This window comes from Branchiostoma belcheri, unplaced genomic scaffold (genome assembly GCF_001625305.1).
Source record: "Branchiostoma belcheri isolate BF01 breed outbred unplaced genomic scaffold, Haploidv18h27 scaffold11, whole genome shotgun sequence".
Classification (NCBI taxonomy): domain Eukaryota; kingdom Metazoa; phylum Chordata; class Leptocardii; order Amphioxiformes; family Branchiostomatidae; genus Branchiostoma; species Branchiostoma belcheri.
Window position 1 is genome coordinate 1,801,573 of NW_017802491.1, and position 23,688 is coordinate 1,825,260.

The 23,688-nt window shown below is 46.4% G+C and overlaps 1 protein-coding gene across 1 annotated transcript in view; it reads left to right on the forward strand.

Annotated features, from left to right (window-relative positions):
* Positions 1-23,688, forward strand: part of LOC109482506 (titin-like) — a 90,895-nt gene that overhangs the window by 5,007 nt on the left and 62,200 nt on the right. The window contains 28 exon segments of the mRNA XM_019785239.1: positions 3,774-3,915; positions 6,574-6,771; positions 7,037-7,315; positions 7,655-8,074; positions 8,720-8,986; positions 9,803-10,079; positions 11,178-11,349; positions 11,470-11,641; positions 12,022-12,348; positions 13,108-13,188; positions 13,814-14,080; positions 14,528-14,794; positions 14,890-15,156; positions 15,495-15,764; positions 16,102-16,368; positions 16,624-16,809; positions 16,812-16,889; positions 17,798-18,064; positions 18,452-18,718; positions 19,304-19,567; positions 19,843-20,109; positions 20,598-20,864; positions 21,045-21,311; positions 21,549-21,818; positions 21,975-22,241; positions 22,408-22,674; positions 22,899-23,165; positions 23,402-23,668. Of these exon segments, the coding sequence (XP_019640798.1) occupies positions 3,825-3,915; positions 6,574-6,771; positions 7,037-7,315; positions 7,655-8,074; positions 8,720-8,986; positions 9,803-10,079; positions 11,178-11,349; positions 11,470-11,641; positions 12,022-12,348; positions 13,108-13,188; positions 13,814-14,080; positions 14,528-14,794; positions 14,890-15,156; positions 15,495-15,764; positions 16,102-16,368; positions 16,624-16,809; positions 16,812-16,889; positions 17,798-18,064; positions 18,452-18,718; positions 19,304-19,567; positions 19,843-20,109; positions 20,598-20,864; positions 21,045-21,311; positions 21,549-21,818; positions 21,975-22,241; positions 22,408-22,674; positions 22,899-23,165; positions 23,402-23,668 (6,823 nt within the window). The 5' untranslated portion in view covers positions 3,774-3,824.

Here is a 23,688-nt window from a genome sequence, read left to right on the forward strand (position 1 = left end):
GTTGTGTGTGTGTGTGGTTTAGCAAGATAACTCGAGAAGCAGTGGATGGATTGGAATGAAACTTGGTAGGTGGGTAGGACTTCATGAGACCTAGAAATGATTAGATTTTGGGCCCCCTGGCGGCTTTCCTAGGTACTGCAGCTGAACTTCCGGTTTTGATATCTCATGTTCTGGACATGCTAGGGTCACAAATTTTGGTTGGTAGATAGCTCTTGGGGTAGGGAAGAAGTGACATGAGTTTGGGTTCCCTAGCGCCTTGTTCTGGAACTGCAGGAGCATTTGTTGAAAAAAATTTGAAGGAAGATAACTCGAGAACCGGTTGACGTATTGTCGTGATTTTTGGTATGTAGGTAGTTGAAGTGATGCTTGACATAATCAGATGGCAATTATGCAAATCAGGAGCTAATTTGCATAATTAATGAGGAAATTCCATAAATCTGATTTGTTCAATAATAGAACTATTAAACAGTTGTGACATCTACTTGAGAACGAGAAAAACATCTGAGGATATAGATTATGTAAATGAGGAGCTAATTTGCATAATTAATGGCAAATTCTTATAATTCCATAGTTGTAACTGCTGCACCCCGAATTTCATACTTGCCACATTTGGAAGTTAAGTGAAGGTGAACATTAATAAACATAATTTATTCAAACCATGACCTCATTTGCATAATTTATGAGGAAGTGCTATAATAGCCTTTTTGTTATGATAAGGCTGTCATTGGGTGGAGAATATGATCAACTGATATAATCCATGCAAATGAGGCTCTTTTTTACAAAATCAATGATTAAAATTGTAGAATTCGTCACCTGCAAGGGTTAACATCTTTTGGCGAAGGTATGAGATCGTGGAACTCTTGTCATTATTCTGATAAGCAACAGCTGGCTTAATGCAGCTGAGACAGGCGTATATATGATGGGGAGGGGAGGGCACTTTGACCGTCATATATGGATATGGTTCAATAATTTTGTTGTTTACAATATCAAATATTGCATTACCAAATCTCTATATTATCTTCTTCGTGTCAAAGTTTAAGCTTGAAACAATTTGGTATTTTAGAAATAAATATATCTATATATATACTAGTATATAACGTTACACTATATACAATATATGTAGTTACGTTGTTTGGTGGCAACCTTCGACTTAGTTACGAAATTGTGCGTCTATTTTAGTCGAGAGTCGCGCGTGTTTTTCTGTGAATGCGGAGACGGACAGACGGGGTGTTCTGATCCCGGGAAGTCTGGATAGAACCCCGGCCAGACTCCGCCAGTTGTGCCCCGTCCATCACAGGGGAAAGGCCCGGGCCCAGCATGGAACAGTCGGCACTTCTGTGTTGAACAATAACAATTTATAGATCTAGTGCTCGCCCTTTCGTCTTGCACTGATCTATTCGTTTTGACCGGCCCTTAACCAAGTCGATCTCTACATATAGATATCGAACATGACCAAAAGACGAGAAGAAGCCGAATTTATATATATATAGGCCATGCATTGCTAGAGTATAGTTTCATCACTCATGTTTTAGACTAGTATTGTTGTCAATGTATGTGCGTTACTATTACTCATGTAGTTATATGCCTGTACCTAGCATAAATATTATGGGTGTACAATAAAGGCTACTAGTATCCGTTACTATTAAAACTATAAAGAGATGACATGAGATTGGCCCAATATCGACATTGAACATTCGTCCTCCACCGTAAAGAAGGCTACCTCGGCAGCTGATCATACTTCAGTTCAAACTGTGAGGGCGACGATGAAACCGCTTTGCACGGAATGATAACATAAACCATTTTGCATGCCGAAAAAAGTCGTAAAACAAGTAAAAGTCAAAATGTCTTCCTGACCATTGTACTCATATAATGTCTGACGGCAGATATGATTCCCAGTAGACCAATAACTGAGCAATGTTCTTCAGATTCCTCCCCTGATTATACCTCACTATTGTTACAGTCACGTTCTATATATGCCTTTGATCATGAACTGGAATTTTTAAATTCACTCACCAGACTTCTAAAATCCATATAACAATATAACCTCATGTATATTACCTTTTTTTTTATAACATCCGCCATTACTTCTGACATACAGACGTGTCTACTGTGACTGGTATCGGATATCTAGATGCCCACATGTACACACCTTCCCCATGGGATTCACATTGGCAAGTCTTTCTCATGGTCCTAGCAATTTCGGGAAGAGTCAGTGACCTACTGATTGTACATTGGGCGACTGTGCGATAAATTAACGGAGATCAATCATATATCGACTGGCACGAGGAAGGGAGGGGCTTTTCAACGACATGACACAACATGATCTCCCTTTTACAGATATTACTGTACGCCCTTATATGCAGGAGTTTGCGTGAAAGTCTCTACCTCACAGACTTTTACTTGTGTCACTGAAGTACTAAGTACCACTATACGATTGTGCGAAGCAATATTCAGTACGCGTTTCCTTATAATAATGGACCAGTGTTTGTGGATAGCAGTGTTTATTACCCCTTTATCCGGTAGTTGTATATTACAAATTTATGATATGATGCTGGTAAGAGTTATGATCTTTTTATATGATATGATATTCGGCCTATCCTCGCCCGACAATTGATAGGCCTGTAGAGTGCAGACCATGGTACCCTGCAATATTCCCCGCTCGTGCTGCAGCCACCCAACAGATGTTTATTATTAGTCCATTGGCAGGTTATGGCATTGTACTTCAACTTGGCCTCAAGCCATCCTCAACCCCTGAGCAGAACTCTGACAGGAATACTTAGCTCAGGCACCAATCTTAGGCATTTTTTGGATATCACCCTAGACAAATTACTCTCTAATATGCGAAACAAAAACAAAGGACGAAAACGTATATTAGTATATATAGTATTGAATGTCAGAGTTATCACTTTGAACTAGAACTTGCAACCTTTCCGGGCTCCTATGTTCCAGTCTAGAAAAGTAATAAAATGAGCAGTCAGTAGTTATGATGAGTGATTAATAATTTAAGACATCTCAACCGTGTGATAGACTAATTGCCATAGATAGACGATGAGTTGCTAATTACAATTCCAGACATGTACACATGTTAATGATGTATCTAGATAAGTCCGATACCTCAGTGTTGCCTACACTGCAGTCGGCGAGATGTTTTCCATGTGATGCACGCGCACGTGTCAGTCTCAAGATTGGACTGGTCTAATCTAGTCTAGTCCAGACTGTCTCTCATGCTCTTTTGTCCAGGGAGTGATTTATCCTTAGTCTAAACCAAAGGGAAACGCCCACCACTTGAAACCACCTAGAACTAGCCACCGATGACTCAGACCCCAAAACGAGCGGGAAACCTCTGACAGATAGATAGACTTATAATTGGCAGACACGCCTTTTCAAACGAAGGGATGGACCACTGCTAGACAGGGGATGGTCGGTCGATTCCAGCAGGGTCGAAGAAGTGCACTAACCATGTGTCGTAATTTGTAGTTAGTCCAAAACATTCCTTTGAGTGCGAACACTTGACACCGTACCATATTTTACACAATGTTCACGACATGAAGAGAGTTATTGCTTCCATACATGTCACCCCTCCCCAGTTGAAAGAGATACCCCCAGCTCTGTCTGCCTCATTGATTGGTCCTACTGTGACCTTGTCTCAAGTACCGCAGCACATGTTAGAAACCCGCGTGTGCAGCCATAGGAGTACAAACCTGTGCCCTGCACTGGTAAATCTTTAATGACGGGAGAACACAGCTTATGTTTCCAACTTTCTCTAATTCCAGACAGACTGTGACCTACAGAACCCCGTAAGGGAACAGTGCAACAGACCCAAGATGGCGGAGGAAGCGCCAGGATTCCGCCAACCGATCAAGAGCATTGCGGTCATCAAGGGGAAGCCAGCCAAGTTTGAAGCCATAGTGACAGGTATAGTGAGGCAGTTGACCTACCTTTTACCTTATTTGGGTGGCATGCGCACTGCGGCGTTTTGCAGCCATAACGCTGTCCTTATATAAATGTCATATCTGATGTTTGTGTCGTCCAAAACTTTTATGGTGTCGTGGAAAGGGATTGGGTTGTGGTGTGTGAATTGACTAATGATTATTGTATATTAAAGTAACTATAACATATTATCAGGTTTTGTTCCTTCCATAATTTGGGTATTAATATTTATGACAGACATATAAAGAGTAGGTTTTTGCTCCCGGAGTGTAATTTGGATATCCGAATGACATAGACTGTTGTTGGCAACACTGCTACTTGAGTGAACATCATAGGCACAGACTTGTCTTTGTAGCAATAATCAATTTAACACGGGAGGGTGTGGACCATGGTACCAGGGATGGTTCGTGGAGGGCTAATTAATCTCTCGTGAAATACACACCGGGACGCTTATGTGAGGCGGGCGGGCCAGAGCTCTTGCGGCCCCGACCACGAATCAGACTGGATACCAGGCTAGGGATCACAGTGTGTAGTCTGTAATCACAGTCTGTGGTCTGTAATATAGGAATTGCATCACTACTAGGTCGAGATCTTATAGGCTTCATTTTGCCTAAAATGAGACGAACCTGAAAAGTTATATCTGTCTAGATAGGATGTTTCATCAGTTATAAACCTGGCAGCCACATGTAGTAGGATGGTCCGATTTATTTTCGTACTGGCAGCTCAGCTTCATGAGTCACACATGTCTAAGGTTAGGTTGAAGTCACAGCACATATAGCCATGTTTGTCTGTGTATGTGGGTAGAACGGGGCAGTACTAGTACTAGTTTTTTGTCCCTGAATTGTTTGCATGTCAGAGGGTGTCAAACAGAGACACTTGTGGCCACAAGGTTGAGATGCTCTCAGACCATCTGTGGGGACAAATCAGTAACTCTCACATTGGGATTGTGTGTAGAACGTAGAGGGAAAATACGAATCCTCCCCTGTTACCATCCCTACTTTCGCTTCTTCTGAAATTGATACAAGCGCCGTGTTTTGAGATGCTATCCATGATTTAGTTATGAATGAGTTATGAATGGTCCCTTAAAAACTGGCGCTGGGTTGGGTCAGCATGGGTTAAGTGTTTGCAGTACCGGCTTATTGGGCGGGGTGCTGCCATGACAACACACGTCCCACGCGTCAGGCAGGGCAAATTCTCTACATCACCGAGACGGGATGGGTCCCTGGCGTCCTACCACTGTTCCTGACGTTTCCGCGTTACCATAGTAACTATTACGTCATATACGAACTTCTGCTGGTCAACAGGAAGGACCTTTACTTCCGACAATAAAACGTCCGGAAATGCCTGCATTTGAGTTTGACTTTTGGGAGGTCTCTGGGACTATGGGCCTGAAAAGTAAATGCAGTTGCTTGTTTCCTTCAAAACCAAACTGACAGGGAACTGTCAAAGAATGTACCTTACATTTTGACCAGTGCAAAATGTGATCTTTGGCGCGTCAGTGAATATGTCGTCATTGATAAAAGGACGATGTCTTCATAATTTCGTCTACTGCATAAACCATGGGGCTGTAGGTTGAATAGGTACATGGTGTCAAATGAAGATTTTGTTGTAACGTCAGCTGCCATGACCCTTGACACGACCTGGATATAAATAGATTATCTGACAGAACCTTGAAACAACACCAATACGGAAATGAGACCCAAGTCCAGCTGCAACACCAAACGTTGCTATTGTTTACTTTTAGATTATTTGTTTACAAACATGTTAAAACACCAGCTGTTTGGTATCATTTTCCGAATATGGCTATGGATGTAGAAGACTCCATTGGCATTACACGGCCTTGAGGTCTATGGGCATTAGATGAAGTAAAGGTCAATGACTTCCGGGTGCGAACATGTATGGTCAAACTGTGAAGACATACCATGCGCTGCCCCCTCCACTTGTGGTGTCCGTGTTACGCCATTAAAATACCCGAAGGCCTTCGCGTCTCCTGCTGATGACATTCTAGACCGCGGTATGTAACCCCGGGATGGGAGGAAGGATACCGACCTGCACTGTGCACCGATTAGTGTGAATCTCAGAAGGGGCAAGGGTGTTCAGAAGGGATAAAGGGTGTTGAGACAGGATAAAATGTGTTTTCCTTGAATCGTGCAGGTTGGTCACACAGAATATGCCCAGACACATACTGCAACCATATGTAATTTGTACTATGCAGGTGTCTGACCTTGTGTACTGGTCAACAGGTCAACTGTCACACTGACGAAGATACGAAATATTCGATTCAAGTATATCGTAAATCCCGACCAGTGCCGTACGTGGTTGCAACTATGTTAAACGTAGATGTTACCACGTGCTGCACTGGGATTTTGAAAAATGGCATAGGAGAATCACAACTCAATGGGGATCCTAGCGACCGTCTTCATATTTGCAGAGGACTGTCACTGCAAGAGCTGAATCATCTGATATTTTAACAACCAAGTTCAAATAAGGACGAGGTCTTTTTCACAAGTAGAATCTTTCAGTTGTGAACTGCTTAATGACCAAGATGTGTGCTAGATGTTAAACTATGTTACAGAAATAAATATCGATCTACATAGAACAGGTATTTGAACAATCATTGACAATGTCGACTCTGACTTGCAGGTACCCCTGAACCAGAAGTGTCATGGTACGTAAACGGAAAGGAGGTGGCTTCCACAGACAATACTAAAATCTCGCGAGAAGAAGGCGGGCGCGTGAGTCTCGTGCTGACGTCAGTGACCGATGATGGCGGGAACATCGCATGCACCGCAAGGAACTCTGGGGGCACGGCCTCCAGCACTGCCAAGCTCGTTGTTAGAGGTACACTTTGTTTTGAAACTTCTAATACATCCTAGAAATGTCATTGACATTGAAACATACAAGGCCTTGTATTCTTGAGGAAGCACTTACTTTCTTGTGGTGTGTACTACATGTACAGATGTCCGAGTATTGGGGGGAGGGGGTGGTTGTCTTTGTGATGTCTTTTTCTGGCAACCACGTCATTGCAAGCAACTGGGTTGATTTTTTATGTAAAGAATTTGAAATGTACATAACCGTTTTTGCTTTACTCTTTCTCTCCCATCAGAACCCCCTGACTTCGTCCAGAGACTGAAGAGCCAGCGGGTGAAGGAAGGGTCCCGTGTGGAAATGGTGGTGAGGTTCAAGGGCACGCCCATGCCCAAGATCCGGTGGTACCGAGAGAGGGCGGAGCTTCAGAGCACAGAGGACTTCAGGATCGTGACGGAAGGCGACACGAGCCGGCTCGTCATCGAGGAGGTTTATGAGGACGACTCCGGGAAGTTCAGCGCGACGGCAACCAACGTGGTGGGGAGGGTCATCTCTGCTGCCCACCTCATGGTCACAGGTATGATTATTCGTGTGTACGTGGATAAAGAAAATTTTAGTATACTGTATATTTAGTATACTTTAGAAACAAGTTCTTAATAACGTTGTATTTCTATGTTACTTGTACTTGCAATTAGCCTTCTGGCATGTATTTGCAAAAAATTAACCTCTTATATTTTCCCCATAACTGCATGACTATACAACAAAAGCTGCACAATGGCGTTTTGACACTAGCCTCGGCACCATCCTGGTTAGCTTACGTCCATTGCCTCAGTCGGTATACAGTGTATACGATTCCTCAACTTACCATGCAACATTGTTAAAAGATAACCGTGTCTTGTTCTCAACTTTTCCTTAGATACGACCCCACCTGCGACTCCAACAGGACGTCTGAGTACTCCCGGCAAGCTGACACCCGGAGCCTCCCCGGGACTCGCGCCTTCCCCCGCCGGAGCCGCGGCCGCTCCCGTGACTCCCATGACAGGAGCACCCGTGCCCAAGGACGCGGCGGTCGTCAAGCCTCTCGCTGTCAAACCTGCAGAAGAACCAGCTCCTGTCGCAGTGAAAGCAGGAGAAAAAAGACCTGCAGAAGTTAAGGCCGGAGAAATACCAGCTGCCAAGAAGGTGGCATCAAAGGAGGATGAACAGAAGCCTGTTCCAATGGAAGTGGACCAAGCGGCCGGGAAAGCCGCGGGGGAAGCCGGGATACCTAGGGTTGCTGGAGACGGCCAAGAGGAAGTCAGGCCAGCCGCGGAGGGTACAGATAAAGAAGCTAAAGGTAGGAATTTTCTCTTCTCTTAGTAAAACACTGTGAGTTCCTGCTTGATTTTTGTAAGCTACTGCGTGTCATTATGTACCACTAGTCTATATTAAATAGATGCATCGTACATATACAGTACCATAGAGCAAAATTCTTAAGTTAGTCACTTCCAACATCAGTATTCCGTCAAGTAGCCAACCAGTCTACAGTTTGAAGTATTCTAGTTGGAAGTACAACAGTGTACAGTGAGGCAGTGTAAATTAAGGAAGTCACTGATCATTTCTGGATAAACCACGGCACATACCTCCCAACGCAGAGCCTTCTCGTTGGCCAGCGCTATTAAGTACCAGATATCTCCACTCCATCCTTGACAGTTGGCTTCCAATTGTGATTGCGACCTTATTTTCAATGTCATGTGCATATATGCTGTCCCGTTATGTTGCTTCAGCACATTATCTTACGATGTGTATAACCCATATATTGAGATAGGCTGCATAGGTAGTAGCTTTACAGGTATAACCCGCAATATTTGTTCGCACAGGTCGGCTAGGTAGTTTACCTTAGCTGCGTGTGATAGTGTGGACGCCATATGGGTACTTTGGCTCATCGATTATCGATTTTAGACATGTCCACAAATACCTGAATATACCCTTCCAAAACTAGCATTCCCAAGTCCTCTGGGAGTAAAAGCGAGTGACGTAGCTGACACGTCAGTGACCCTAAAGTGGACCCCCGTGACGGGCGCCACGGACTACAGAGTTGCGGTGACCCCGCCCGACGGTCAGGTCGTTGACCCGGTGGGAGGACCGTCCGTCTGGGAGCGGACCGTGGCTGGGCTCCGTCCCGGGCAGGAGTACGTCTTCACCGTCACCGCCATCGGGCAGGAAGGGCAGAGCAATCCTTCTAAGCCAGTGAAAATAAGCACAGCGGGTATGGACGGTGCTTACAATACACGCTGCTTGCATCGGTGTGCTGTGGGCGTGTAGCTGAAGATGCTGCGTATTCTGCTACTAAGTTGTGATGATCTTTAGCCATTAAGATTACCCTTTGTTGTTTGTTCCTTACGTTTATGGAATCAGCCTCAGTAGTTTATTTTAGTTATGTTAGATTTGCTTCTCGCAGTCAATGGAGCTGACTCAGTCTTAACATTGTTAAGGTGCCGGAATTTATCCCACAGTATCAAAGCTGGATTCCGGTGAAGTCATGACAAAAGCTGGCTGATTGTGTCAAAATACATGTTAGTATTGTTAAGGGTGTGGCTGTTATAAATGTTTCTAGAAGCAGTAGATACCACTGCTTGGTTGCCGCTTATGCATGGTGCAGACACAAGCTGCTTGCCTGGCAAGTTTGTCTTTTTTGTGTGTGTTAAGTAGAGTACGCATAGGTGTATTTGCGATTCTTGAGATCCACATTTCAATCCGATAACATAAAATAGAGGCAAAAGCCAATTCATTCCAGGGAAGGAGACCACCATAGTCACGTTCAAGGGCCTCTATAATCAATTACCATAATTTTCAGTATAGAACTACCCCCTATGCAGGCAAGGCTAATTCGGATACGCGGGATTACAAATGAAAGTCGCTGAATGTAACAAAGGCTTCATAGTGAAAATCATAAAATTTACGGAGGTTCTTTCCTTACTGATCACTAATTCATTTAAAAGCTTGCTTTAAGATTGGGACACCAGTGACGCCATCATGCCCTGAAGAAGAAAATAACTACTTGATGCATTTGATCACCCTTTAGGTGCAACTGGAAAGGCCAAGGTGATCTCTCCTCAGACGGGGAAGAAGAAACAAGCTAGCGTGGAGGGTGGGAAACTGTCGCGGGAGGGAAGTGCCGAAGACACCGTCACATCTCCGAGTCAGCTCCGCCGGCAAGGTGATCTGGTCAGGTCTCCCAGTCAGTTACGGAGACAAGGGACCGACGACTCGGCCTCCGTGAGTTCATTCCACACGGCAACGGGTGAGGAGGTCATGTCCATCAGCTCGTACGCCACAGCAGAAGCCGGCACCCAGGAAGGGTAAGGTCGTTGGTTCTGGCTCAGGCTTGAACAGGTCCGCTGTCGCTGTGCTATGTGTGTACGGTCCTACCTGTGACTAACGCTTCTTGCCATGGCAAATTGGCTGATATTTAGATTTTGCACTATCTACGTACTATGTGATGTTTTGAACTTGAAGACTAGTTCTGTGCTTGAATGTGGTGCAGGTGTTTAGCGGTGGCAAATCTCTTTTTCGAATTTGAGACAGTGTTCTCCATCTCACCCCGTCTTTTAGAAAGTATTTATGTACAATTATAGCAGTCCACGAAAAAGTACACAAACGTACGAGTACCACACAAAATGTTGTTTTTGATAAGCTAATCGATCATACATGTAATACACTTATAGTATTGTGCAAATGTCCTGGACGTTTTCGTGTTGTTAGTGACATGTCCGGTTATAAACTTTAATGGGAAAACGCCGCGGTAGCTGAAACGAAAATGTGTAACATCGCCGGCAAGCAACATTGCATGAGTTTTGAACTGATGAGCTTAAAGTTAAAGTATCTTCGCATGAGATTCAGAGAGGTCATAATGTATGGAGCATTCAGCTGGGGCAACTGGTGTTTGCTTGTTGCAGATCTCCTAGTGTTCAGGTTCCTCAGCCGAAGCTATTCATGTCGGGCTTGCTGTCTGGGATTCCCGGTGCCTTCTCTAGTCTACATGCTGGCCAGGCCGGTCTGCCTTTAAACCAACAACAAGCGCAGATGTATGTATGCCTGCAACAGAACTGGTGAACGCATGGCCACTTTTGATATATCGGTTAATGTTACTCCTATGCCATGTAGTATGATGTACTATTGTGTGTTACTAACTATCTGGGTGTACTTCTGTGTCACATTCGGTTGTCTTTTTCAGTTGTTGAGTGTCTCCCAGTAGACAAAGATTTAAGCTAGGAATTAGGTTCAGTAGAGGATACTACCACACTAATCAAACGCCATTTCCATCTCTAAAATACCTTCAAATATTGTTAAGATTCTTTTCTTTTAAGCGTAACAAAGTAGAGGAAATTCGCAGGGATTCTGTTTTGTTTTAAAATACTCTTGATGGTAACTGAGCAGGTGCATTTTATAAACCAAAGGGCATCAGAGGTCTCTACAATAGAGGAAATGTCGGAAGGAGAAGAGGACGAGTTGTCGGGAGCACCGGAGTTCAACAGGGGCCTGGGGAGCTGCCAGGTGGCCAGAGGCGAGTCCGTCAGATTCGAGTGCGAAATCTCCGGATCCCCGCCTCCTACCATCATATGGCTCAAGGTACTTCTTGTTCTTCTTGAGGTTTCAAGATGGTGTCAGTGCCGAACGTTAAACTTGCAAAGTTCTCAGCACTGAACAATTTAAAACGTCTTGAACATCTCTGCATTTCTTTTCACACAGGACGGCAAAGAGATTGACGAAGATAACCAACACTTTGCTAAGTATGGTGACGACGGTAGTTTTGCGCTGGTCATCACTAACGTCACCGATGCCGACTCGGGTGCGTACAGTTGCCAAGCGACCAACAAGAAGGGACAGGCAACTAGTACCGCGGAACTCACCGTCAAACCACGTGAGTTGCACAATTAACCTACTCATCCTTTATGATCCTCATTTTTCACACTCCATAATGTCTTCTTTGAGGTGCTTCTCAGGTCATAAGGCCTGAGAGTTATTGCGTCAACAGTCGTAGCAGAGCGTTAATTACTTAGTATCCACCGCTGCAATAAGTGCTTATTAACTTGCCCCTATCCAAAGAATGCTGTGGAGTTGGCTTCAGTGTTCTTGTCTTAACTATTCGTGTCCTCAATAATATATACTGTTTTAACAAACAACGTAATAAAGACGTAGGTAATGCACGACAGTTAAGCTAGTCGTGGGCTAAACTTGATTTACGCAATTTGTAGAAAACATTTGGTAAACGTCTTGTATGATACCACGCTTCATACATAGATTCAATTGGTGGAGAAGAAACGAGAGGTGAGAAAATCGCGCCGATATTCGCGGCGAAACTGACTGGTGCCAAGGTGGCAGAGGGAGCAGATGCCCGATTCGACTGCGTGGTCGCAGGGACACCTGGGATTGAGGTCAGGTGGTTCAAAGATGGCGTCCCTGTGGGCAATGGCGGCAATCGGCTGCTCACGTTCAGAGGGGACGGCAGTTGCTCACTGGACGTCAAGGACGTCACCTGTGATGACGCCGGCGTGTACGAGGTGCAGGCTGCTAACATCGCGGGGACAACAAAGTGTTCGGCTCTGCTGGTTGTACAACAACTGGAACGTAGGTCACCGTGGTGTGACGTGACGTCTCGTTTCTTGGCTGAACCCTCCCCGCGTTCCGACATTTTCTACCCTCTGTTGCTCTTACCCTTTGCGTTAGAATGTCGCTGGAGTTCCTAACATGTCGTCTTTTCCCCTGTTGTAGGTTCCCGTAGACATTGTACTTGTTCTTTATTGTCGACATTGCTGTTTTCCTCGGGTGTTCCCTGTCAACACGTATGACGCTTAGATAGCTTGTGCTTAACATCCGTTAGACATAATGGTGCATACATCTAAACGACTCCATGTAATTGTGATTATATTTTCCTTATACTTTTGGCCGGTAAATTAAGGTAAACAGACTTAATCGTTCTCCACTAAACGAAATGACGTTGCCTGGGAACATGTGCACCATTTTTCGTTCAAAGATTTTCAGCTTAGTCATAGGCAACTGACGACAACGTGCTCTTCCCCACCGCTATCTTCTTTGAAACTGATGTACAGAATTGTTTAGCTGTGTCTGCTTCAATCTTGCAGTAGTCTATCGTGCCGTCTTCGATTAAAATCTTTACCACATCGGTTCGTCCCAAGGCGATGACAAATCCCACTAGCCATCACATTGCCTCCTGAACCTTCGCATCAATAGCTACCACAGCTTATAAAACTGTTCTTTTCGGCTTGGTGTTACGTTTAGGTCGGTCCCCATAGCTGTAGTTGGCACACGACCCATCTTTTCAAAAAGAATTCGACTGCTGTTCCACCACCGTCTATCATTTTGCAGAAAAGAACTCCGTCCATACACATAAGCCGGCCTCCCAGCCCGTGTCCTTAGCCACAATACAGGAGGAGGTCAAAGTCCAAGGTCAGTGTCGTGTGGCCCTGACGGCCATGTTGCACGACGTGTATTGAGGATGCTGCACTGTTGAACCGTTTTTGCCTCAAAGGAGTGATATTTTGGCAAGAACGTGTGTTACTTGGTGGTTGAGCGTCGTAGTAACAACCTAATGTTCCAGATAGACAACTACATGTAAATATGATTATCTAAGTTGAACATGATGATGCATCAACACTTAATAGCCTGGAGGGTTACGTTCGTCTATGTCCTTTGTTTTTTTTAAACTCGTGCTACAAAAGTTGGTTGCACGCAGTGTGTGTGTCTTCTTTCCGTTGCAATATTGTACTTCATCTCTCATTCCACATTGCTCGTCATACTGTGATGCTGCATCGTAGAAGCATGTTCAAGAATACATGCATGTTATTGCAGTGAGTGTGAGTGTTCTGATGTATCAACGTCATATATATCCTTCTTTCCTTTAGAATATATCTAGTTGTATCTGGTTAATAATTGTAATGCAGAATATTCTAAGGTCGGATTACGTTTAGCTGTTGAGGCACCAACGCAGACGATTGATACGTCAAGAAAACTGAATTTTCTACGGACACATTGAAGGGCTAATATTGTCGAGCATTCTCCGAACTTCCCTTAGATTTAAAGCCACCGACAGAAATCAGTGCTTCATACGTGAGTGATACAGCCATCACGGTGTCGTGGAAACCTGTTGCCGGGGCCACCGATTATAACGTCATAGTCAGTCCGGCCGACGGCGTGGTAAGAGGCTCCGACGACGGGCCGACATTTCCCGAGAGAAGAGTCGAAGGGCTTAAGAGCGGTACCGAGTACACGTTTACGGTCGTGGCCACCCGGAAAAACGGCCACGCTGTTGCCGGTGTGCCGTTGACCCAGACGACCAGAGGTTAGCGCACTTGAGGTCACCTGGGGCTGGCGCTAGCCTCATGACCTGCTCGCTCTGCAATGAGAATGGCAGCCTTCAGTTACTGGCATCTTTCACAGCTGCTGTCTGTACGAAATCCATAAAACAAAATATGTGAAAGTAAGAGTAAGCAGTGATACAAAAATGAAGGATGCAAGTGTGTATTGTACATGAGCTCCTAGAACGTACTGTGTAAGACTTGCGACTTGTTTTTTTTTCAGCAATTCAAAATCAAGCACGTGACAATTAAGTTGTGCCTTTGGCATACCAGACTGCATCTGGGCTGCACTGGGAGGAACATCGTCTACCACAAACAGTAGACGTCATGTATGACGTCCACATTCATGTTTACCGCATTTGGCAGGATATAAGGGTGAGAGATCTTTCTTAGTATTACGTCCTTTGATTTTTATACTCTTTCTTTCACAGAGGTTCCTACACCCGGTGCTTTACGTTCCGAATCAGTGACAGACACCGGGTTGACGCTGGCCTGGCTGCCGACGCCCGGCGCTACAGACTACGAGGTTAGCATCAGCCCACCCGGCGGAGACGTCCACCCGCCCAGCGGAGCGACCACCGAGCCCCAGCGGGTCATCAGTGGGCTCGAACCCGGCAAAGAGTACGAAGTCACCGTCACGGCTAAGATCGGCAACAAACGCAGCGCGCAGGGCGAGTCATTTAAGGTTACGACAAAACGTGAGTACAGTCAACCCAAGATCATTTTACTCATCCTGATAGATTAAAGCAAGGACATATAGCACAATAAGTGTATGTTTCTTGTATTTTCGTAGCTCTTGGCACGCCTGCGGGATTCAGTGCCAATAAGATCACAGACAACAGCATGTTCGTCTCGTGGACGCCTGTCAGCGGTGCAACTGACTACGAAGTCAAACTGGACCCACCGGCCGGCGAGGTGAAGCCGACGGAGAAAGGCTCGACTGTCGCCGAGCGGCAGCTGACCGGGCTGTCCGGCGGGATTGAGTACCGCATCAGCGTGGGCGCCAAGAACCAGAAGGGCGACCTGGTGTGGGCGGAGCCTTTCTCAGTCGAAACAAAAGGTGGAGAAGACATTAATATTTCAGCATCAATTTATAACATTCAGAACTATTTGCATGTACTTCCAGAAAATGTCCTTCATACTAAATTGGAACCAAACATATTACCGGAAGCTTACTGCAACTGGTTTAGATCTGACCTTCTGTTATTGCACCAAAAGTGAAGCAACATTCTGCACTTGTCTAAATCAACAGAACGACATGAGTACGGTATCTATTCGTACTTTTATACAGATCTAGTCAGCAGCTAAATAGCACATAGTCTTCAATGATTTTAATTGGTAGGCTACTTTACGAACGACGTCTAGACCGTTTGTGTAATATTCTTTTTATTTTGACAGACCTGCCCACCCCAAGCGGAACAGGCGTGTCTGGTTTAACGGATAATGAGATGACGGTGACCTGGGCGCCTGTCCCCGGAGCCACAGACTACGTCCTCAAGGTCCAGCCGCAGGTCGGCGAGGTCCAGGTGCCACCGGAGGGGCCGGGAGAGGCCAGGCGGCACCTGACCGGACTGTTACCGGGAGTAGACTACACCATCGTGGTGGAGGCAAAGGGTGACAAGCGGAAGAGAAGCGCGCCATGCGCACCAATGAAAGTGAAGACTAAGGGTAGGTTTATCTTTGATAACTAGTAGTACTTGCACTTTCAGTGTTCAAAAAGTTTTATTGTCTTTTGCTTATACAATGTGAAATCAACCCTTTTTGCATAACATGTATGTACTATGCAATGTATCTTTTTTTCCGGAACGACCGATAGGTACATTGAATAATATTATAAAGAAACTTTAATATGCCCCTTTAAGCAAATTTTTATCAATCTTAAATTACAATAACCCCGAACCATATCTTCCACAGCAAGTCCTGAGCGCTGTGCAATGTACGCGCCTGCAGTATTAGGCATTATTGCGAAAACTAAAAGTCTTATTCTTTCCGTTATCTTGAGCAGCCCTGTGCAGCCCTTCGGACATCAAGACCAGTAGCGTGACGGCCAGTTCAGCGACGTTAGAGTGGGAGATGGTGCCAGGCGCCACCGACTACAAAGTCCACATGGAGCCGTCGGACGGACAGGTGACCAAGCCTAAGAAAGGTGGACACCTTCCTCAGCGCGAGGTCAAGAACCTGACCCCTGGGAAGGAATACGTCTTCACCATCACCGCCGTCAGCCCTGCTGGGAACAGTGCGCCGTCTGAGGAAGTCAAGATTGGGACTCCAGGTAAGGCACGATTTGGTCAGTAGGTGGATGTCTCTTAGACTCATGCTATCAAAAGATGACCTGTGATTATCCTTGTAACTTTGCCATTAGTTATTCGTTATTATGACAGGTGTCGCTGTTTTTAGAATGTGATATTTAGTATGAAACGTTAATCGTGGTGAGTCTCATGCCATCAAACATCATATCCTCGTCCAAAAATGCATCAGTGATTATCTCCCGTTTGGTAAACATGCAGTGGTTTTCACAAATCTGTAGAAATTGCGGGTCCGTCTGACCTAAAAGTACCAACCGTCACGGACACGGAAGCCACCCTGTCCTGGGCTCCTGTCCCCGGAGCCAAGGATTACAAACTCCGGACACAGCCAAAGCACGGAGACGTGGCCACGCCCACGGGTGACGCAACTTCCGCTCAGAGAACAATATCCGGTTTACACCCGGGAACCATTACAGCGTGTACGTTAGCGCCGTGACAGACCAGGGCGTCGGAGCGGAGTCCCAGCCTGCCCACATCAAGACCAAGGGTACGTCCGGAGTAACACTCCAGGCTGGGATCTTACTATCGTTTAAGCCGCGTATATATGTTTTGCTTGACAATTCTGGCTTTGACGGTGCACCAAAGTGTAGGAAATACCCGCTTAAAGCCCTCCCTTTCTGGGTGGATTGGATGGTACTATACTGGAATGGCCAGCTTGTTATCTCCTTCAGGCATAGTTTTCTAATTTTAATCCAACTGCGTTACACTTGTAAGCGGGCATGGAGTATGCTTGTCTTCGTTATGAACTGCTAGGAGGGGAACTGATCACATTAACATGTATCTAAATATATTCGAAATTAGTGAATTCGAACTGGAAAACACAAGCATGAATCGTGGATTGAGTCTGCAAGTACACAAACAGTGTATGGCTTTTTGTGATTTGGGTTATGGATTCAACATCCGCCTTGTTGTAGTGTGCAAACTTTCTTCGGATCGATAACTACATGCAATGTCTATTCATGATTCCACCTCCGATTGCTTCTGTATGTATTTTTTATATGCCTTGCTATGACTATTTTCCTGTGCTTGTCCCTACTTTCGATTGGTTAAGTATATGATTGCTGAAACAGTGCTCTGCATGTACTTGCCCTGGGTCGATATCGTTCCACTCGTGATGGGAATGTGGTGATATGCGTTCCTCAGGACTCGAGATATGTACTTCACTTTATACAATTAAGGTCATGTGGTAACGGGATGCATGGCTATAGGAATGGCCAGTGCTCTTTCAATAGTACGGTCATGTCGACTTGAACCATACCTGGCTTCTGGTTGAATGCGTGGTTACCCCAGGCATGATTAAAACTGCCTCTTATCCCCTTTGTATTCGCTATTCAAGGAAGATACTAAGTGAAACACATTTAACCTTGGTACATTTATATCTACTTCCCCCCATAGCTTTGCCTTGTCCTTGCTCCCTCAATGCTTCGGAGGCGACCGACTCGGAGTTTAAAGTGGCATGGCTTCCCGTAGAGGGAGCGGAGTACTACGTAGTAACGATAGATCCGCCCGGCGGTCAAGTGTCGGAAGTGACGGGCAACCCGTCCACGCCGGCCCGCGTTATCAGCGGACTGGAGGCCGGGAGGGAATATCGGGTATCCGTCACGGCTACTGGCAAGAAAGGAGATAGTGCTCCCTGTGAACCATTCAGCGTGAAAACGAAAGGTTTGGTTTACTATAATGGCATTATTCTGAGCTACTACGTTTAAACTGGTACTAGCTTGATCGAAACCATGGCACTGCCAGCAGGCCATGTACATGTAGTACCCAGGCCGCTATTGCTATCTGCTGTCCTAGCCATGCGCTACTGATGATGGCTCACGAATGAGTTCTAACAAAAGCTGCCCTCTTTTTTCTCAATATCATTCAAGAAGACGATAATAATGGCAACCTGTAAGACCTGTCCGCATACCTGTTCATGACAACTGTAGCTATATAAGTTAGGGTTTACTTCGATCTGTAAGCCCTGCTCAGTTGTGTTTTATCAGTGCACTTGAATGCTTGGTAACCTGTCGCCATCTTGGAAATCGATGCAAGTCACTTTTCCCACAGTTCTTTGCGCCCCAGCCGGTATTTCCGCTACCGCTATCACGGCCTCAAGCTTTGAGGTGACCTGGACGCCAGTCCGGGGTGCGTCCGAGTATGAAGTGAGAATGAACCCGGATTCCGGAAAAGTCGAGGTCCCGGAGGATGGCCCTTCAGCACCAAGGAGAAGTATCACTGGGCTGAGTGCCGGAATTGAGTACCAAATCACAATCGTGGCAAAGAAGGAAAGTGGAGCCGCACAGCCAAGTGAACCGTTCATGGTGAAAACGCGAAGTATGAAAAATCATCAAGCTTTTAACCACGTATGAACAACACCAACTACTATGTCACTAGGGCAACTAAATGATTCATACCATGTACCATAAAACCCCATTTCTGCTTGACTCAAGCTCCTCGGCCCTTTTCACTTCTTAACTTCATCTAACTCATCTGCAGTGTTTGTGACTCTTTCATATTGCCACTGCTTGGTCTATACAGAGTTGCACGGCAGCAAACATACACTATAGCAACATGCATAACTGTTGCGGTGCAAAGGAAATAAGCTTTCCCGTACATACTAGAACGCACCCCAATAAGTATCTGATGCATCTGTTTGACTACTTATCATTAACATTATTGTCATCAGACATTCAAGTTGATAGGTCGTACATCTGATGTAGTTTTTGTGTACCTTCTAAGAAAATCACCTTCTAAGTGATAACTTTGACTGAGCTCGCCATGAAGATACTAATGTCGAGATCCGTAATCTGCACACCAGCAGTTTCACAAACGTTTTGCGTAGACATAAAAGAATGTAAATAGCTCAGTCGTTAGCCACAAGTTAACATGTTACAGAGATTCGCTCCTTCCTCCCTGCAGCCTTACAATCTCCAAAAGGCCTGAATGCCCCATGGGTAACCGACTCAGATCTTACCCTGACTTGGGCGAAAGTTCGCGGGGCGACTGACTACGCCGTCCGGCTGCAGCCGCCAGCAGGGGAGGTTACCGAGACGGAGAACGGTCCGACGGCGCCCGAGCGGCGTGTCACGGGCCTTCTCCCGGGAACGGAGTACAAAATCTCGGTGGAGGCCGTCGGCTCGGAAGGACGCAGTTCCCCGAGTTACATCAAAATTGCAACAAAACGTAGGTCTGATTTGTACGTCGCCCCGTTAGTCCAGAGTCCCGTCACGTGGTTCTAATGTTACCTTGTCACCTCGTCCTGGTCTGTCTCGTGAAGTAACGCAATCGCCCGGGACGTGTCTGTGTGGTATGCATGCTTGCTCATTTCTCTCATTATGTCATGATTGCAAGAAAAAGCATGTGGCGCAAAGTAGCTCAATTGGGACGTTGTCGTGTTTCATCGGTTTTGGTGAAAAAGGAAGAGAGGAAGTATGATTTCATATGTCCAACCAAAACAGCACTAAGAGCGCCGTTCGACCTGGCGGCGACGTCGATCACCGATCGGACAATGCTGGTATCGTGGCCGGCAGTCCCGGGTGCCACCGACTACAGGGTCACGATGGACCCGCCCGACGGGGAGGTGACGGTGGCCCGAAACGCTATCGCGGAGTCCAAGCGGGAAATCAAGGGACTGCAGCCTGGCAAAGAGTACCAAATCACCGTGCTGGCGCTCAGTCCTGTGGGCTCCAGTGCACCTTCCGAGTCGTTCGTTGTCAAGACGAGAGGTACAGTCTGGCTGTCAAGAGATTTAAGTGTCTTGTCTCGTGCCCGTAACGCTTGATAAAGGAAATCCTCACCTCAGTTTCGAATCATTTCCGTTTTACGTAGCAACGTTATCCATCTTTGATAACGATGATAATGGCATAAGGAAGAATGAATCATCATCCCGAAGGATACTGTTCCATGAAAATCGGCGATGTAAAACATTATCTGTCTTCGTCATCTTTCTTTGGGTATCACTACCTACAGCTGCTAGCTTCTTGCCACGGTCGCCAAACTTTGGCTTGTCCTTTGTCTCTTATGCTCAATGCTTACACGTTTGCATGATCCAATAAGTATAATCTAACTGGTCACTCTTTTGCCATTCATTGTTGTTAAGACCACTTCTTCATCCTTTTCTGCCATTTTGCCTACTTACAAATTTCATACTATCAATCATCTCTCTTACGTGTTTCCATTCTGTGTCTGTTTCTATCTCTCACCTGTCTCATAGCTCTAGCGGCTCCGTCCAGCATTTCTCCGGCTACTGTCACGGATAATAGCGCTGGCCTGAAGTGGACCGCAGTCCCTGGCGCCACAGACTACACGCTTACTGTGGAACCTGCCGGCGGAGAGGTGTGGGAGACCCAGGCTGGGCCTGGAGACCCCGAGCGGGTCATCACGGGACTGCAGTCCGGGACAGAGTACGAGATTACCGTGTCGGCCACGGGACCCGACGGAACTAGTGCACCGAGTGAAAGGATAAAGATAAAGACAGAAGGTGCCGTGTACCATCTTCTAGAGCTAATGCATGTGACGGGTGACCCTGATAATTATTCCTTCCTTACAGGCAAGATCTGAACAGACAAGAATTTAGTGTTGTGAAGTCATTTCGATACAGCTGTAAAATTATGTTGTACTAGTCGTATTTTCAGCAGTGTTTACGTCTGTGTCCTAACAGCTTTGGCTGCCCCGTCGGAAATAAAGCAAGCCACGGTGGCTAACGAGGAGATCGTCCTGAAGTGGAACCCGGTTCCCGGGGCCACGGACTATGAGCTGACCGTGGAGCCCCCGGCCGGAGACATCGTGGCCATGAAGGGAGGCCGTGCCCGGCCCATGCGCCGCCTGACCGGACTGACCCCCGGCACCGAGTACAAGATCGTCGTGGTGGCAAAGGACGCAAAAGGGAACGCAAGGAAGTCCGATACCATCTCGGCAACTACTCTAAGTGAGTTCCATTCTTCAATTTACTTTTCTTCAAGGGTATCTCATCTCTTTGTATACTATAACCTGTCCATGACAACATAGTATTATGCTCGAGATGTTATAAATATGGCCCAGCAAGGCTACTTAGCAAGTATCACTGACCTGGTAGCTGTAACGTTATGAAGTCAATTTTGCTACATTTATGCGACATATGTAATGTACTGCACTTATGGCCATCCTTTTGTCTTGACGATAACAGACATTCCAAAGGCCGAGGGCCTACGAGCCTACGACATTACCGACACAACAGTTTACCTACGATGGGCCGCGATCTCCGGGTCCAAGGACTACACCATCAACCTCAGACCGTCCGCCATCGCCTCGGTCAGCGCGCCCGAGAACGACATGAGGACGCCCGAGCGGCTGGTGCAGGGACTGCAGCCTTCTACCGAGTATAACATCTCCGTGTCGGCCATCACCGCTGATGGCCGCGGCCCCCCATGCAACCCAGTCACTATCGTGACCAAAGGTAGGTGACAACAATGTTTAAATCCTGCTACACGGTGTCCATTGATCCATTGCAAAAAGTTTCTATCTGCTTGACATTGAGCTGAAATTGAAGTGAAAGCTTCTACCTATGGAGGATACATCTAACAACACATCTATGCTTTGGTTTGCACCGAAGCACTCCCCATGCCTGAGGACTTCAAGCTCGTGACTGTGACTGACGAAGCTGCATTGATCAGCTGGGCTCCCATTGAAGGTGCCAAAGACTTCCATGTGGCAGTGGAGCCGGCGGGTCCGGAGGTTGCCCCTACAGAAGCAGGTAAAGCCGCCTCTGAGCGGGTCCTGCGCGGCCTGCAGCCTGCCAGGGACTACTGGGTCACCGTTACAGCCAAGAACGAAAAGGGAGAAAGCAACGAATCGCAGACGTTCTCTTTCAAAACTATGGGTGAGACTTTATGATGTTCCATTTCTGAGACTCAGTTCCCCTACTGTTGTATTCTTTCATAAGGATGATGACTGTCGATTCCATTGCACAATTACCATAGTCCAGAGATGGTCACTACCAAACTAGATATAAGAAATAAAACTTACATTTCCCCATGTCCTTACAGCCTTGGCCACTCCGTCTGGCTTCAAAGCCAGTCGCGTGACGGACACTACATGCGTGCTGTCCTGGACACCCGTCTCTGGTTCTGAAGACTACACGGTGAAGGTCCAGCCCCAGGGCGGGGAAGTAGCAGTGCCCCCAGCCGGCCCGTCGGCATCGGAGAGGCACCTGAAGGGACTGAAAGGGAAAACAACATACACGGTTACCATCGTCGCAACAAGCAGCAAAGGAACGAGCGCAGAGAGTCAGACATTTACGTTCACAACAACAGGTAAGATGAGCAATAATCGGTAGCTCTAGGGTCGGCCACGCCTATTTTACATGTAGGTATGTCAGTGGATCATCGTACGTATTTACGTGCGGCAGAAATTACTGAGTCCTTAACATCATATCTTTGACGATGTTCCTTCTTCTTCGTTCATCTTTGTAGGCACAAACTGGTTATACTCTGTCCATACAAGTGACCTTGTAATTGTACGTTTCCTCCTTCCTCAGAGCTTCCGTCGCCCTCTGGTGTTGAAGTGTCCTCAGTGACAGCCTCGGGCCTAGTGTTGGCGTGGAGTCCTGTCTCCGGTGCCACCGACTACATCGTCACGTCGGAGCCGGACGCCAGGGTGTCTCCCGGGGAAGGCGGAGGCAAGAGCGATGCCAAGCGGGTGGTGTCTGGTCTCGAACCTGGAACTGAGTATACATTCACAGTAGTGGCCGTCAGCACGGAGGGCTCCAGTGCCGCATGTGAACCTGTTAAAGTTAAAACCAGAGGTAAGAGGACATGTCGGATATATGTAGATTATTTGAGAAGTTTACATAAGTATATGAGTCATCACAAACAGTTGATGGGGAAGAGGATGCCTAACTGTTGTAACGTCAGGTCTTGTGATTTGACTGATTTCTGAATCAAGCTTAAGGAACTTCCTTACCATAGTTAGTTAATAGTCACACACAAGAATGCTAGCACTCATATACGTATACTTTTTGCTCTACACGTTCATCTTCAGTTCTGGACACGCCTGCTAAGATTGAGGCCGCTACGGCAACAACCAACACGGCTGTGATCACATGGACGGCCGTGAAGGGGGCGACCGACTACAAGCTGGTGGTGGAACCTCCTGGAGCTGAAGTCCTGGTAGACAAGGAGGGACCTGCCGCTCCCAAGAGAATACTGAAGGGACTGCACCCTGACACACATTACCATGTCTATGTAACAGCCATCAGTGCAGCTGGGGAGAGCACACAGTCAGAAGCTTTGGAGATTCAAACTGCCGGTGAGAAAACTGAATTTTCT